The following is a 14,626-nucleotide window of genomic DNA, read 5'->3' as shown; positions in this document are numbered from 1 at the left end:
TATTATCGCTGTTGTGACGGTAATAATTACTATTATGGAGACATATGCGTGTTGCACTGCAGCAAGTATTGCTGTGGTATATTGTGTGATGTATTGATGTATGGACTATATAGCTGTATTAATTATAGGTAGGAGAATAAATCACAACTACGCGCAAAACGGCAAATCGATCCAGTCAATGTGTAACGCGCGGAAGCGAACAGTGCGCCGTTTTGAATTGAACATTTACGAATTAAATAATAGAAAAATATTGCGTATTATAACATTGACCTTGTAAAAGGTGTCTTTTACGTTTTTTTTATAACGACTGTTAAACACGAATGACGCAAGAACTTTACAAAATACAACATATTGTGTGATTTACAAATATATTAATTTACAGTATTTTTTATTTTACTCTTACACAGAACAACAGAATTATACGATTAATATATTATTTGAAACCCTGTCGACCGCCGTACCGCTGACACAAGGTGGTACGAACATCTATATCTATATCAGCAACTATTTGCGAAACGACGTCATGGAATTAGTATACGCCCCTATGAGTTACGATTTAAGTTTGTATTTATAAATATAATTAATGACACATAACTAAAGGACGTATACAGCATAATATAATGTGTATAACCAAAAACAACTAGCACAGTTGCACTGTATTACTATAAGCAAATTATGAATGATCGAGAACGGGATTGAGAGTATATTGATAAAATATAAATTTTAAATGCAAGCATCATTTTTATATAGTTGAAAATTCATAAAATTAAGTATCAAAAACAATACATTGATGTCACACGTGCATGTGTTATTTCTGTCTTACAAAAATACAATAATACATTTTCGTTTAAGACAAAATTGGTTCCGCTTAACCCAAATTACGTCTTGCGTTTATAAAAATCTAAAATTATACTATAAAGTTCAATCTTTAATATAGGTAACTACCTATAATCCAGTATTATAATTATAGATATCTACATACTAATCAAATTAATAAAAACACTATGAATATTTTTTTTTTTTAACGAGGCATTTTTGAATTTACTACAAAAATATTCTGAAAGTATAATCAAAACACAAAAAAAGCTAAGTATCGATTTATACTAAAAACAATAATTGGCTTTAAAAATATAATGTTGACGTGTCGTCTTTGAGACGTTTTGTTCGTCTAGATAACGATGTAATTGCCGAACGCTAGTTTTTAATCGACTTGATTCAATGTTGTAATAATAATATTGTTATATGGAACGAATGTAGAAAAACGTATTACACCAATAGAACAAATCGGTAATTGGCGAACAAAGCGAAAAATATCGTTCAAAGACCTTCAAGTTCAAATACCCGATATGTGTACCTATGTACGTAGTGCAAATATATATATATATATACAAATTTGAACTGGGCATCGTAGCTGGTATACATACAGTGTGAATGAAATACGTAGACGACCGAAAAAACACAATCCCAGTCGCGCGTACGTCGGCGGCATGTCTTAAAATGGCAATACCGTTCGAGGGGCGATGCGGCACGATAGTATAGATTAAAATAAATAAAATCGACATCGATGGTGAAAAAAAATCGATGATTACGAATATGTATTTATATAAAACGAATTAACATACCATCATATAGTTATTTTTTAAAGAGTTCAATAAATTATTAAGTTAAAAATAGTGCGTAAAACCCATACATAGGTTAATACTGAAACAGTATAAAATGCAGTAGTTTAATTCTATTGCACTTTCGTTCTCGCTGTAAATATAAATACCAGAACGCTAAAAGTCATAAAGAATATTAAATAAAAATACATAAAATTATACATTATACTACACATTAATGAAAGAACTGCACAATTTATAAAAATTATGACAGAGTTCAGTTAAGGCATTCCAAATAACTACGGCGTCTATCTTGAAAAATGTTCATACTTCATACACGAATATATAAATATAATGTATAAACTATGTTATATATATTATATTTATTAACCTCAACAAATTAATAGTTTGGAATCTAAGTTAACCTATAGTCTATACGAATTTAGCACTACTATGCAGTTTACCGTTTAAATTAAAATGTATAAACATGACTTCAATGTAATCAAGAAACGATGACAATATTTAAATAATAAATAATAATAATAATAATAATAATTTACAATTGCAAACAAGATCACCAACTGAAAACACTACAAAATACTATATAATTGAAAATATTTAAAAAATCAGAATAAAAGAGTATTATATTTTTATTTGTTCATTTTGAATTAAACATTTTAAATAAACCGTATATTTTTACATGGCAACCGAGATATGTACACTGCAATATCTACAATAAAAATATAGATCGACACAGTTTCAATATTATAAACACAAGAAAATATAAAAATTAATAATAATAATAAATGAATATTATATCCCAAAAATTAAGAAAATAGATCAATTGAATAATAATAATACGATCAAGAATTTAAAAAAAAATAAAAATAAAACTTAATTCACAATTTTTTGCACCACTAAAAAAAGTATAATAAAATATACATTATATTGAAATATGATCATCGGACGATAATTTGTTGCGTTTATATGAACGTTATTTTTCTGTTTATAAGAATAAAAAAATATATAGTGGTCTTCACGTAACTATGAGTTATGTCTGCCGCAGAACTACAACTATACCAGTACCATAATATATTATATATGTGTGTATAGTGTATAATATACTATACATAAAAAATATTATACAAACACGTTTGTCGTCGTCGATGCGTAAGACATTATTACGTATTATATTAGTATCGGGTTATATTATATGTATTAATGTAAAATACGCATCATAGCCGTACCACAGAATAATACTGTAGCTGTACCTATAAAACACGTAAGGATAATATCACATTATTATACATCATCGTTACCAACAGCGAATTACAGAAATCCGAGTATCCGACCGACAGACAATAACAAATTGACAACTACCGCAGAAGCCACTAGTGCATCGCACCTACAAAAAACGAATACGAAACACAATAACGGACAGTTGTCCGCGCGGATGTGGGTCGCCTGGCTGTCATTTAATATACACGGCCTGTACCTAATATTGTATATAGGTTCATTCTACCTAAATCACTATATACTACAGCGGCGAGCATGCGGAAATAATGATCTGAAGTCGTCCGCCCTCCACACGACAACGATACGACTGAATGATATGATATCAGTGGTAATAGTACCTACAAACACAATGTTATTTACACAACATTTTATTATATACATACGAAGTGATATCGGCCGGTGCGTATTTTTTAATCGTGGATTTTTTTTTGTTCTTTGTTCACTGACGAACATAATTTATATTTTACTTTTAAAACTAGGTCTGCGAAACGTTTACAGCACAATGATGACAGACGGATTAGATGAAATATAATATATACCGCACTAAATAGAATACAATATAAAATATTGTTATTCGCGACTCATCGTATAAGACACGGCCCCGCTACGTCGAACCAACCAGTGCTGCAGTCTTCAATATAAAATATGCATAAAAGAAAATAACTATTAATTTACGTGGGAACAATAATATATGAAATGACATACAATGATAAGTTTTTTTGTTTTTATTTTTAGTGTTGTATGAATTTTGATGCAGTGTATATAAAATCTACCTACAAATAAAAGATACGTCAGATGCATTTACACGCTTTATTCTTTTAAGTCGTTCACCTATTATTAATAGATAAAAAATAAATAATAATTAATAATTATATTCCTTCGTAAATTTTACTATATACGTCAAAATTGAAGAGAAGAAAAAAGGTAATAAAAAATATTGTCCAGTTATATATCTATACATATACTTGAACGAAATCATCGCGCTATCGTTTTCTCAGATTCAGTCAATCAGAATTCAGATGTATATTTGTTCAATACAACAATATAAATAGACGCCTAGAAAAATGTATAATGTAGGCAGAGAAACAAAAATTATTCAACGAAATATTGACCGACAATTGTGCGGACGGGAAATCATTTGTCTGAAAGCGGAAAACAATGATTTGAGAATGCATGTTAGGAGCAGTTATATATAGACAAAAAGTTAAAGAATTGGAACGGTTGTCAAGAACGGATTTAAAATTTATTTTGAATAAATGACAACAAATTAAAGTAATCTACTTTTTGAAGTATACTGTTAATTTCATAACAACTATTTTTTTCAATAACTATATTATAATATAAAAATAATAAAAAAATTAATTTAAATAATTATTTTAATCAAGAGTCGGATAATAAATTTAAATTATATAACAGATATAAAAATATTAAATTAGATTAATTTTTTGTAATCAAATCACAGTTGAAATATAACTAAATTATTTTAAATTCTTATTACTTCAATAAGATAAAAAGTAAAAACTATTTTAACTGCGCGAATAGAATTGTCAAAATACAAAGTCAAAAATAGTTATTTGTAACTACATAGTAATAATATACTAATGTACAATTATTATTCGTTTAAGAACATATCATTATGATGTATAATTAAATTTCTACTTTCGTTTATAAAATAAATATTTTTTTCGCACATCAAAGTATTCAAAGTATTATAAGCTAGGTTTGACTAAAAAGGTATACGACAAGAATTAAACTGTTTATTAAACTCAGAATCAATTTTAAATTTATTCTAATTTATAATAAAATTACTTAAATTTGATAAACATGGAAAATTAAATTTAAAAATAAAAATATAATATACTACCTTAGCGGCTTAGAGAATAAAAACTATAAAAATATGATAATTTTATAATCGATTATAAAAAAATAAGAAATAGAAAAATAACTTAAATAGTTAAATATTATGTATATAACCAGGTCCTAGTCACTTATGGTGGTTCCCATGACGACGCGTAATATTATGATTTATGTCGCGTCGTCAGATCTTTCGATTAAGAATCGTTGGTCAGCTGAAGTTATAAATTAAAATATATACGGCTCAATAAATATAGTAAAGCAAATACATGTTATATTTTGTAAACATTTTATTCTCTCGTTTATTTAAATATTTGAGAATAAAACGATCACCCACAACATATTTCTTCTCGAAATATAATATAATATTATAACCTAATCAAAATCTCGTTTTGCCATGCAGAGTATTTGCTGTTCAAGACTTGAGTCACTTGCTGTTTTACATGTTTTTTCTGACCTTCCTTGGATCGTTGCCTTGTACAACCTTAACTAGCACACTATCCTGTAGTCAAAAAATCCAGGTCTGATAGCTCCTAATATTTGAACACCAGCGGTCAAAAAACGAAAAACTAAACTCTTTGAACTTTCCAACTTAGTTGCAACACAGTTCATAATACTACAACTGCTTAAGATTTATTATAACACAAGGATTGAAATATTACGCAAAACGAGACGCGTCAATCTTGTTCGTTCTTTCGCAGCATATCTTCTATGGCAGCGCTATATGAAAAACGCCAATCCCTTAGTATTCAATTGCAAACGCTTGCCAAAAATATCTTATCCCTTTGTTTTCAGATCATCGTAGCAGGACTGGCTTATTTTTCTATCGTATTGATAGCGACGTAGCTGAATATATACATATACAGCATAGAATATATATTTATATAGGTAATGTTTAAGGCTAGGATTTCAATGCATTTGCATGTTTTTTTCCTTAAGTCCAAATTAATTGGTTGTCAGATATGTCCACCAGTTAGGTTATTCTTGATTAAATAGTACACTTTTTTTTTGCATATTTTAAACATTATGTACATAGTTGCATATATTATATAAATTGTTGAGAATCTTGTTAATTTTAAATGGTATTTATTGAATAAACGTCTATAATTATTGGTTTATTTATCAAACTATCGTAAATATTACTACCTATTTAAACTAAAATGAACTTAATACTAAAGAAGAATAAGGAATTCAAAACATTTCTAAAAATGTTTAACATTATAAACGGTGATTATAAAACGGAAGAAAAAGATGTTAATATTACTTAAAATCAGGGATAAATCACGTCATTTAAATATGCTCCAACAACATCGTGTAATGTGGAAAGCAGTTTTAGCCAATATAAATCTTCGATTTAATCACCGGTCATAACAACATAATCTAATAATAGCATGTAATAATATTAACTAATATTAAAAAAAATTGTTTTTGCATATTTTACTTTTTTTTACTGCATAGAAATCCTATCCCTAGTAATGTTATTATTATTCATTATTTTAGAATAGTATAATATAGATTCAATTGAAGTGATCACAAATTTTGTAAGAAAATTATAATATAATAATTGTAGTTAAACCGTTCATTTCATAATATATAGTCAACGTTTAAAATAAAATAATTTTATATTCACGTAAATGCTCAATGAAATGATGGGGAACTTAGTTGCTGATTAGTGACTTCGTTAAGCTATAACCTCGATGTAGCAAGCCATTATTTTATTATTATTAAATGAGTTCAAAAAAACTACAATAAATCGTGGCATTTAAAAAATATTTTTGAAAGTTTAGATCCAAAACCAGTCATGCTTCTGATTAAAAAAAAATCAACTTTTACAAAGTACAATTATCTAATAAGGGTTTAAACTGTTTAAGGTCTAACTTATAAATATAACTTCTTATAACCTATAGGTAAATATATTGTTTTACTGTCTCAATAAAATAAATAACGCATATAAAATAATACATAGTTAATAGTTATACTATAAAACAAATAGCTCCACTATTCCAATCAGGATTTAAAATATGAATAGTTAAAAAATTTATTGTTCATCGGCATTATAGATGTTATTCAATAGTTTGTTTTACAGATTATATTATATATTATCAATATTATCTTATAATAATACTCGAACACCATTAACATATTAATTTGATTCAATATAATATTTGTATCATTCAATTTAATTAGATGAAAACACATCTTTAATAATTTTGATGATCTTATACCTCTATAATTGTAAAACAAAACTATTAAAATCATTTGTCTAAGTATGACATGCAAATTGATTAAATCCTTATCGTCATGGGCCATGAAACTTTTATGCATACAGTATACTTTTAGTTTTTTAAGTATATAATAAGGCGTTTTGTAAAGAATAAAAACGAGCAATAAATGCTCTCGAAACATAATTTATTTGCCGGTGTTTGGACAAGAACCCGTGTAAAATCGGTTTAGTTTTGTTATAGGTACTATATACATAATACATACTATTAGACAGCCGTACTATTTGAGGATTAAAAGCATCATGGGTGACAACTAAGAATATAGTTTTACGCTTTAAGAAATAAGAACAATGTATACATTTTAAATGTTTATTTTATATCATTAAAAGGACATAATACCCGCATGTGTCTATGAATATTTTAAAGTTGTAATATTTTACATAGCTATAACTCACTTTAAAATGATAATATTAATAAAAGAATATGACATTTTCTATGCAATATTCTTACCTTTAAATTTGATAATAAGTAAATTTACTCTAATATTAAAGCTAACATCACAAAATGTGTTCTGCTGAACGCAAATTTGTTATGATCTACATTCTACATTAATAAGACAGAGACAACACATGCGGGTATAACGTCCTCTTAAGATAATATAAATTATCAGTATAGCAATCTCATAAATTAAAAAAAATATATACACAATTATTTAATAAATAAATAAATAGGTACCTATAGGTAAAATAATGCAATACGCGTAGGGAGTAAGGCGTAACTATCATTTTTATTAATAAATACAAGCACGTCAAGTATTATTCGATTACAATGCAGTGTGCGTTACTCAGTTTGTTACGTATTTTAGCACAATATATATAAACTATACATAATAATTAGAAACAAGTCCAGAATATACAAAGAGCATAATATTATGTTTTACAATACATAACTCGATTTACATTTTTTATCATTTAAAAAAAATAAATTAATACTCAGTAAAGCTTAAACAAAAAAATAAAATTATTATATGCATAACTATACATATAATATGATTAAAATAAAAAAAGAATAATTGACACATAGATATTTTAGAAAAAGATTAAAATAACAACATACAATTTTTTACGTCACCTATTTATGTATAGGTACTCATGAATAAGTAAAATAAAACATTCTCGTCACAAATGGTTTTTGACTCTCTTTTCAAGAAACCTGTTTTCCTGTATTCATTTACAAATTAATTTTAAGCTAACATTAATCGTAATTATTTATTTAACACAGTTTACCAATATATAAATTATATACCTACTTAAATTTGTTGTTGCGTCATTCTAAACAATTTTTACTCAGTATGAATGTTTGCCAAATGTAACTATTTTATCCGATAAACAAGTAAAGAATAATCATGTACTTTATTTAAATATAAAATCTATGCACACTATTTAGGTATATTGTTCATAAATTATTAAATAAAGTCAAATTAAAATAATAGAGTACCGATTACAAATAAATAAAATGCAGATGGCATAGAAATTGATTATAGAAAATACAAATACATACTACACAATTCACGTTTGATTTATAAAAGTTAGACAGGACACGTTCTTATATCATCTGTTGGATGGTTAGTAATAATAAATAGAAAATTCGAGATGAATTAACTACATTATAAAATATAAATATATTTTATAGGTCACGGAAGACGAAAAGGTTTTTTTTATCTATAGTCACCAATAATTCTATAAACTCAATATATTTTTAAATTAAAATGTTTATGTCAGAAAGATAGTTTATCTTCATAAACGACATAAACACACCTGTCTTATTAAAACAAAATTGATAATAGGTTTTTATTTATTTACTTAATTCAATTCCACACAATAAGCTTTTTTATGAATAATAAATATTGAAATTATTTAAAAAATTAATACTAGAGGATTCTATCAAATTATTAATTAATTATTATTAATCTTGGTACAAGAAATAAAAATAACACACTATTAAATTAATTAAATGTGTCGTATTTCTTTAAGATATTTTTAAATACATAATTTTGTCAAAATTTTTTCTTAACATATATATTACAACAAAAGAATACATATTATACAAGTTTTAGAACGAGACCAAAGATAATTTAAATTAATATTACTAAATTATTAAATTTAATATCAAGAATATTAACGGTGTATACTGTATAGAATGCTTAATTTAAAAAATAATTTTTAAGTGACCATAGGTACAACTAGGGGGGGCCGGTTTGAATTGGCTTAACCCACCCAGTTTTATATTTTAGTGTTAATAATTAATACTAGTGGGATAAAGCCCCCACGGGTTACTGATAACAATTTAGCCTATCCAGAAATAGAACTCTAGTTACACCTATGCAAGTGACAATATATTGTATTGTACTACGATACCATAGCTATTAAAAAACTAATTTAGACACCACTACCTACATAACAATCAGAATTATTATCATAAATAGGGGTCGGATTTATATGTATTTATGAAACCAAAATATGTATTTACGTTAGCAAAATATGTACATAATCATGTGCTAAAAAAATCAAAATATGTATTTTACTAATATGATTTAATTATTAATATTTAATTATTTAACATATCCATATGAGTTTCTTATGAAACAAATTATATTTTAAATAATAAAATTATTTTAAAAAACGTGATGACAGACACAAAAAAAAAGAATAAAAAAAAAAAGTACACACATCATTGCAAAATCAATACATTCATCACTCCGTTCAGAATCTAAAAGGTGTTACAAATTATACAATAGAAATAAAAAAAATAAAAATTTTAATTATCTTGATTACAATTTATGATAACAGCCATTTTGAAATTTTGAAATTAAAAAGATCTTCGATTTGGTCATAAAATTGCCTTATACTGACTAAATGATCTTTCGGCTTCTACTGATGTTATTGGACTGTATTGCATTTTGACTATGTCTGAAGGAGTAAGTTATATCTACCGTAGATTAAGTTCAATAATTGGTATTATTTTGTTACTATGTCGTACTTTTGGAAATTTGGGGAGTTGTTTGTATTGAAAAATACAATCGTATTTAATGAATAATTATTAAAAAAACCGTAAATGAACAAATTGTCAAAATATGTAGGAAAAAATGGAATTTTTGAAAAATATATAAAACATGTAAAATAAAATATAGTTCATTTCATTGGAAATCCCTGGAAACGAATTTATCACTCACTTAAATTAATTTATCAAGTCACAGTAAAAATATGTATTTACATATAAATCCGAGCCCTAATCATAAAATATTTGTATTAATAGTTTTTAGTAGTCTCTTCAGCATAGCAGTAGATTACGAACGTTATTAAGCAACCAATTACTAAAAGTATAAGAGTTATTATGTAGACCATGATGTGTGATGTATCATGTTACGAAAACAAGTTTGTTCGCTCTATTTAAGCAGTTATAAGTTACACTATAAAGGGATCATTTTCATAAACAGGGAAAGTGTTTGAGTTTTCGCATAATATTTTCACGATTAATATACACGAAATAATAAACAAATATTTTGCGACAATGTTCTTCATGTATAAAAAATTATAAAGGAAATTACTTTCTCTCTCCATTATAGATAGAATTAAAAAATATACATAATTGTATTTCATAAATTATAGAAACAATAAATAAAAAATTTAAAAACTATATGGTCAAGAATAAGTGTCATAGTGATATATATGGTTAAATTTAAAGTAAAAAGTTGCGTCACGATTTTCAAACAATATACCAGCTACCTATAGGTATACAAAAAAAAATAATATTAAAAAAGACTTAGCCTAATCATGAAAATTGATTCATGTACAAGAAATCTTAATAAAGGATTAAAGTTAAAATGGCCAATCAACTATCCTATAATAGAGTATGTAGCCATGTAGGGTTGATGCCTATAGAAATACAATATAAATTGAATAACATATTTTTACGATGAGTAAACATGAAACTACTTAACTGATAAAACTAGCTGAGTATCACGCTCATCATTCGTAAGTATACTACATAGACATATAGTAAATACAAAAAATTGGTAAAACACAAATAAGAAATTCTATCAATGATCGAGCAACATAGAAAAATATACGAAAATTATTATAACTGTAAACATTTAAATAGAATAAAAGTCGATATAATCTAACTAACCTAGGTTCTGCGAATACCAATCCAACATTTAAACTGTTCTTAATTTTAAGTACAATAATTAATAACTATATAGGTGTGTTTGTAGACAAAAATCCATGTACCCTTCAGATAATAAATAATATAGATTTGAAGTATCATGAAGATTGGTCCAGAAGTTTAGAAGAAGATGTAGCAATAATAAATTAAATCGAACTAGGGGATAGGAAGGATACGCTTCACTCCATCCAACTATATTGAAAAACAATTGACAATAAAAGTTATTATATATTCTTAAATTAAAAAAAAAAAGTGAATCTTTAAAAATATTAATTACCTAGATTATTTTTTGAACCATTAAAAATTATAAACAACGTTTTTATAATTCCAATTGATAATTGCTGATAATTTTATATGAAGTAACATAATTGTAAACATAAATAAATATTTACCTATAATACTAAACATCCCTATATTATCTATACATTTTATTTCGCTTAAAGTATAGGTACTAGATGATTAAACTTTAAGTATTAAAATTGTTTATATACACAGGATCTATTTTATAATACAAATATGATTTCGACATATTCATATTTATTATAATATATCAACCAACCTTGAATAATTTATTATTTAATCTTACTTGACAGTACAAAATTCTTCAAACAGCATACTTTATATTATAATATATATGTGCATAAATTCATAATATAAGAGAATGTATTGATCATAAACGAAGAGTAATATGAATTTAGAATACCATTTCTATGCTTTGGAAATTACAACTCTTATATTATAACGTAGACGATAGTAATTAGTGTTAATAATTTTTAATTTTACATAGTTACACTTAATCTATGCACTGAAAGTCTGTGTATGAGCAACATTTAGTTTGTACAATAATAATACTGTGAAATAATCAAAATATCGTACGACTATCACGGGTACGATATCTGATAATTTGGAAGTAAACAATAACCCTGGAATGTGGCAGTTTACTAAATTATTAAAGTCGTTTTTAAATACTATTAAAAATCAAACATACTAAATTTTAAAGTTTTTAACAATATAGAAGAAAACATGTAAATTCATAATTATAGCAAAATTAAAATTGCTAATGTTGCATCAAAATAAGAACCACGATGTAAATTGTTTACCATTAGAATATTTAGGAATAAATAGTTTACTAAAAAAAAACCGTTAATTATTCAAATGTCTTCGCATTTATATTACAAAGACAACGAGATTCCAAACCATGTGTCAACCTTCTTTTTTAATTATACGAAAACATAAACACATATTATATGTTTCTATTCTCTAAATTATAAAAAAAATAAATAGCTATACAAACACATGCATATAAATTAAGATACAATCAAAACTGAAACGGGCAAAACAACATAAACATTGTATAGTAAAACAGTTATGGAAGTTCGTTTTAAATCGGTATCAAGAAGCCACACTTTATGATAAAAAAATAATGATGTCATCGGAAAGAGTATCTGTACGCCTGTACAGGTAGTGTTGGCCATATATATTATTTGTGTATAATATAAAATAATTTTAATAATGAATGTAATAAAACGATAGAACACCATTGCGATCGGAACTGTGCAAATGAGTCGTATCCAAAGATGCCTCTAAGTACTTTTCAATATATATTTTTTTAATTATATTATTTATAATATATATTAAAAAGCAATTTAAGTCTTTGCTTGATGTTTCTGAATAAATATATTTATTTGTGACTTAAAACATGCGAGCTCTAATCCATCTATAATACATATATTATATTAAACAAGTATGGTGTCAGACATAAAATCTTGTGCGATCCCCACTCCCCAACGGGGGTAGCAGGCAAACCATCTAACATTTCGAACGTACCTCAGGACCCGCAGCGTCCACCGAAGGTTTCCTAGGTGGCGGCGGACGGTTATTCTTTTGGACGGCGTTTAGCCACGCTTTAACCCGCCTGTTGTTGCTAGCGTTCCGTTTGTACGTCAACCGGCCACCGTTGGCCAACGCCGGTTCTTGCTGGCCACTATCACTGCTACGTACCGACGAAGGTCGCCCATCGTCGCACAGAATCGTGGACCACGGTGACGGTGGCCCAGCAGCCGCCGGTGGCGGCAAGACGTACAACATCATAGCACTGCGAATGGCACGCACCCCGAAACTAACGCTAAGCGCAGTACGACAACAGCCACAGCTACTCGTAAGTACGATACGTGAAATAGTATGGTAACAACGCGCCGTATGATCGCGAACTCAACACACAGACTAAAAGAGGCCATCCGCGATGGACACTCGGTACGACGACGGGTTCATCGCGGCGAACGGATTAATTTCTTCGAGAAATTCGATTCGGAATACGACTACTACACAATAAGTTAAATACGTTTACGGTTAACAATTATTCGAAAAACGGTCAAATCCGCACATGATTAATTACACTCGTGCGCACGCCGCAACCACACGTGTCAAGGCGATTGTGGATTAATGAGCGCACACAACCCAAACGCAACGGCAGTCACGCAGACGACTGACTGACGCACCGGCAACGACACGCTGCGGACCTGCGAGTTCAGCTGGACGAGGCCGCCGCCGCAAACACCACCACCACAGGGAATCATGCTTTGTCGTCACCACACGGTGCGCGCTACGCGGAAATCGAGACGATTTTTCGATTTATCGCTGAGTTCGATAGTGACACCTCAATAACATTATATGTTTTTCCTTGGAGGTTTTATCGAATTTATAATTCATCGTTTAGGATTAATTTTAGATTTTTTTGTTATTTAATTTAGTCGAGAAGCCTATAAGCGTTAACGCGCAGTTTATTATTATAATATAATAAAAATAATATGTTCACGTCTCAGGTCTCCATTATTTTTAACGGCCGTCGCGATTATCACCACGTGATTTTAATCCGGAAAATTACCCATATTGACGCCTGGGGGGAAACAAAGAACTAACAAATGAATCGATTTTTTTAATAAAACAAAGAAAAAATAACAATAATAACGAATAATCATTGTTGTGAGTCAAGTGAAATTGTAAAGTAGGTATCGTATTTTAAAGAATATAACACGGACAACAATGGATACGCTTGAAACGTATTTACTATGAACAATAATAGCTACTGAATCTTACGCATAAAATAAAAATAAGATAATGACTACATATTCAAAATAAAGTTAGATAATCAAAATCATGTTTATTAGTTTTAATGTTGTTGTAAAATAAAATACAACACAATAATCTTATTATATAAAACGAAATATTATATAAAACTAAAAACGATTCAAAATTATATTGACATCAAAAATAAGTACCTACGAACAAAATAATACCTATTTAAAGTATTCATAAAAAAAGTTTTGAACTTTTAATATAAGTAATGAAACAATAAATAACTCATGTTCATACGAGTCACAACAATAGATAACCAAATATGAATGTTTAGAATAAAATGAGTTAATCAGACTA

General features: G+C 27.5%; 1 protein-coding gene across 2 annotated transcripts in view; it reads right to left on the bottom strand.

The window, feature by feature from the left end:
* Window positions 1-14,626, bottom strand: part of LOC113551738 (protein phosphatase Slingshot) — a 68,418-nt gene that overhangs the window by 51,044 nt on the left and 2,748 nt on the right. The window contains exon 1 of one of the 2 annotated variants that reach the window (XM_026954173.1): window positions 13,022-13,691. The exons of the other annotated variant lie outside the window; for it this stretch is intronic. Coding sequence (XP_026809974.1) covers window positions 13,022-13,285 — 264 coding nt within the window. The 5' untranslated portion in view covers window positions 13,286-13,691. Of the gene's footprint in view, window positions 1-13,021; window positions 13,692-14,626 lie in introns of those variants that run through there. 2 annotated transcript variants of the gene reach the window in all.

The sequence above is a fragment of the Rhopalosiphum maidis genome, chromosome 2 (assembly GCF_003676215.2).
Source record: "Rhopalosiphum maidis isolate BTI-1 chromosome 2, ASM367621v3, whole genome shotgun sequence".
NCBI lineage: Eukaryota > Metazoa > Arthropoda > Insecta > Hemiptera > Aphididae > Rhopalosiphum > Rhopalosiphum maidis.
This window is presented reverse-complemented; position numbering and strand designations above follow the sequence as displayed.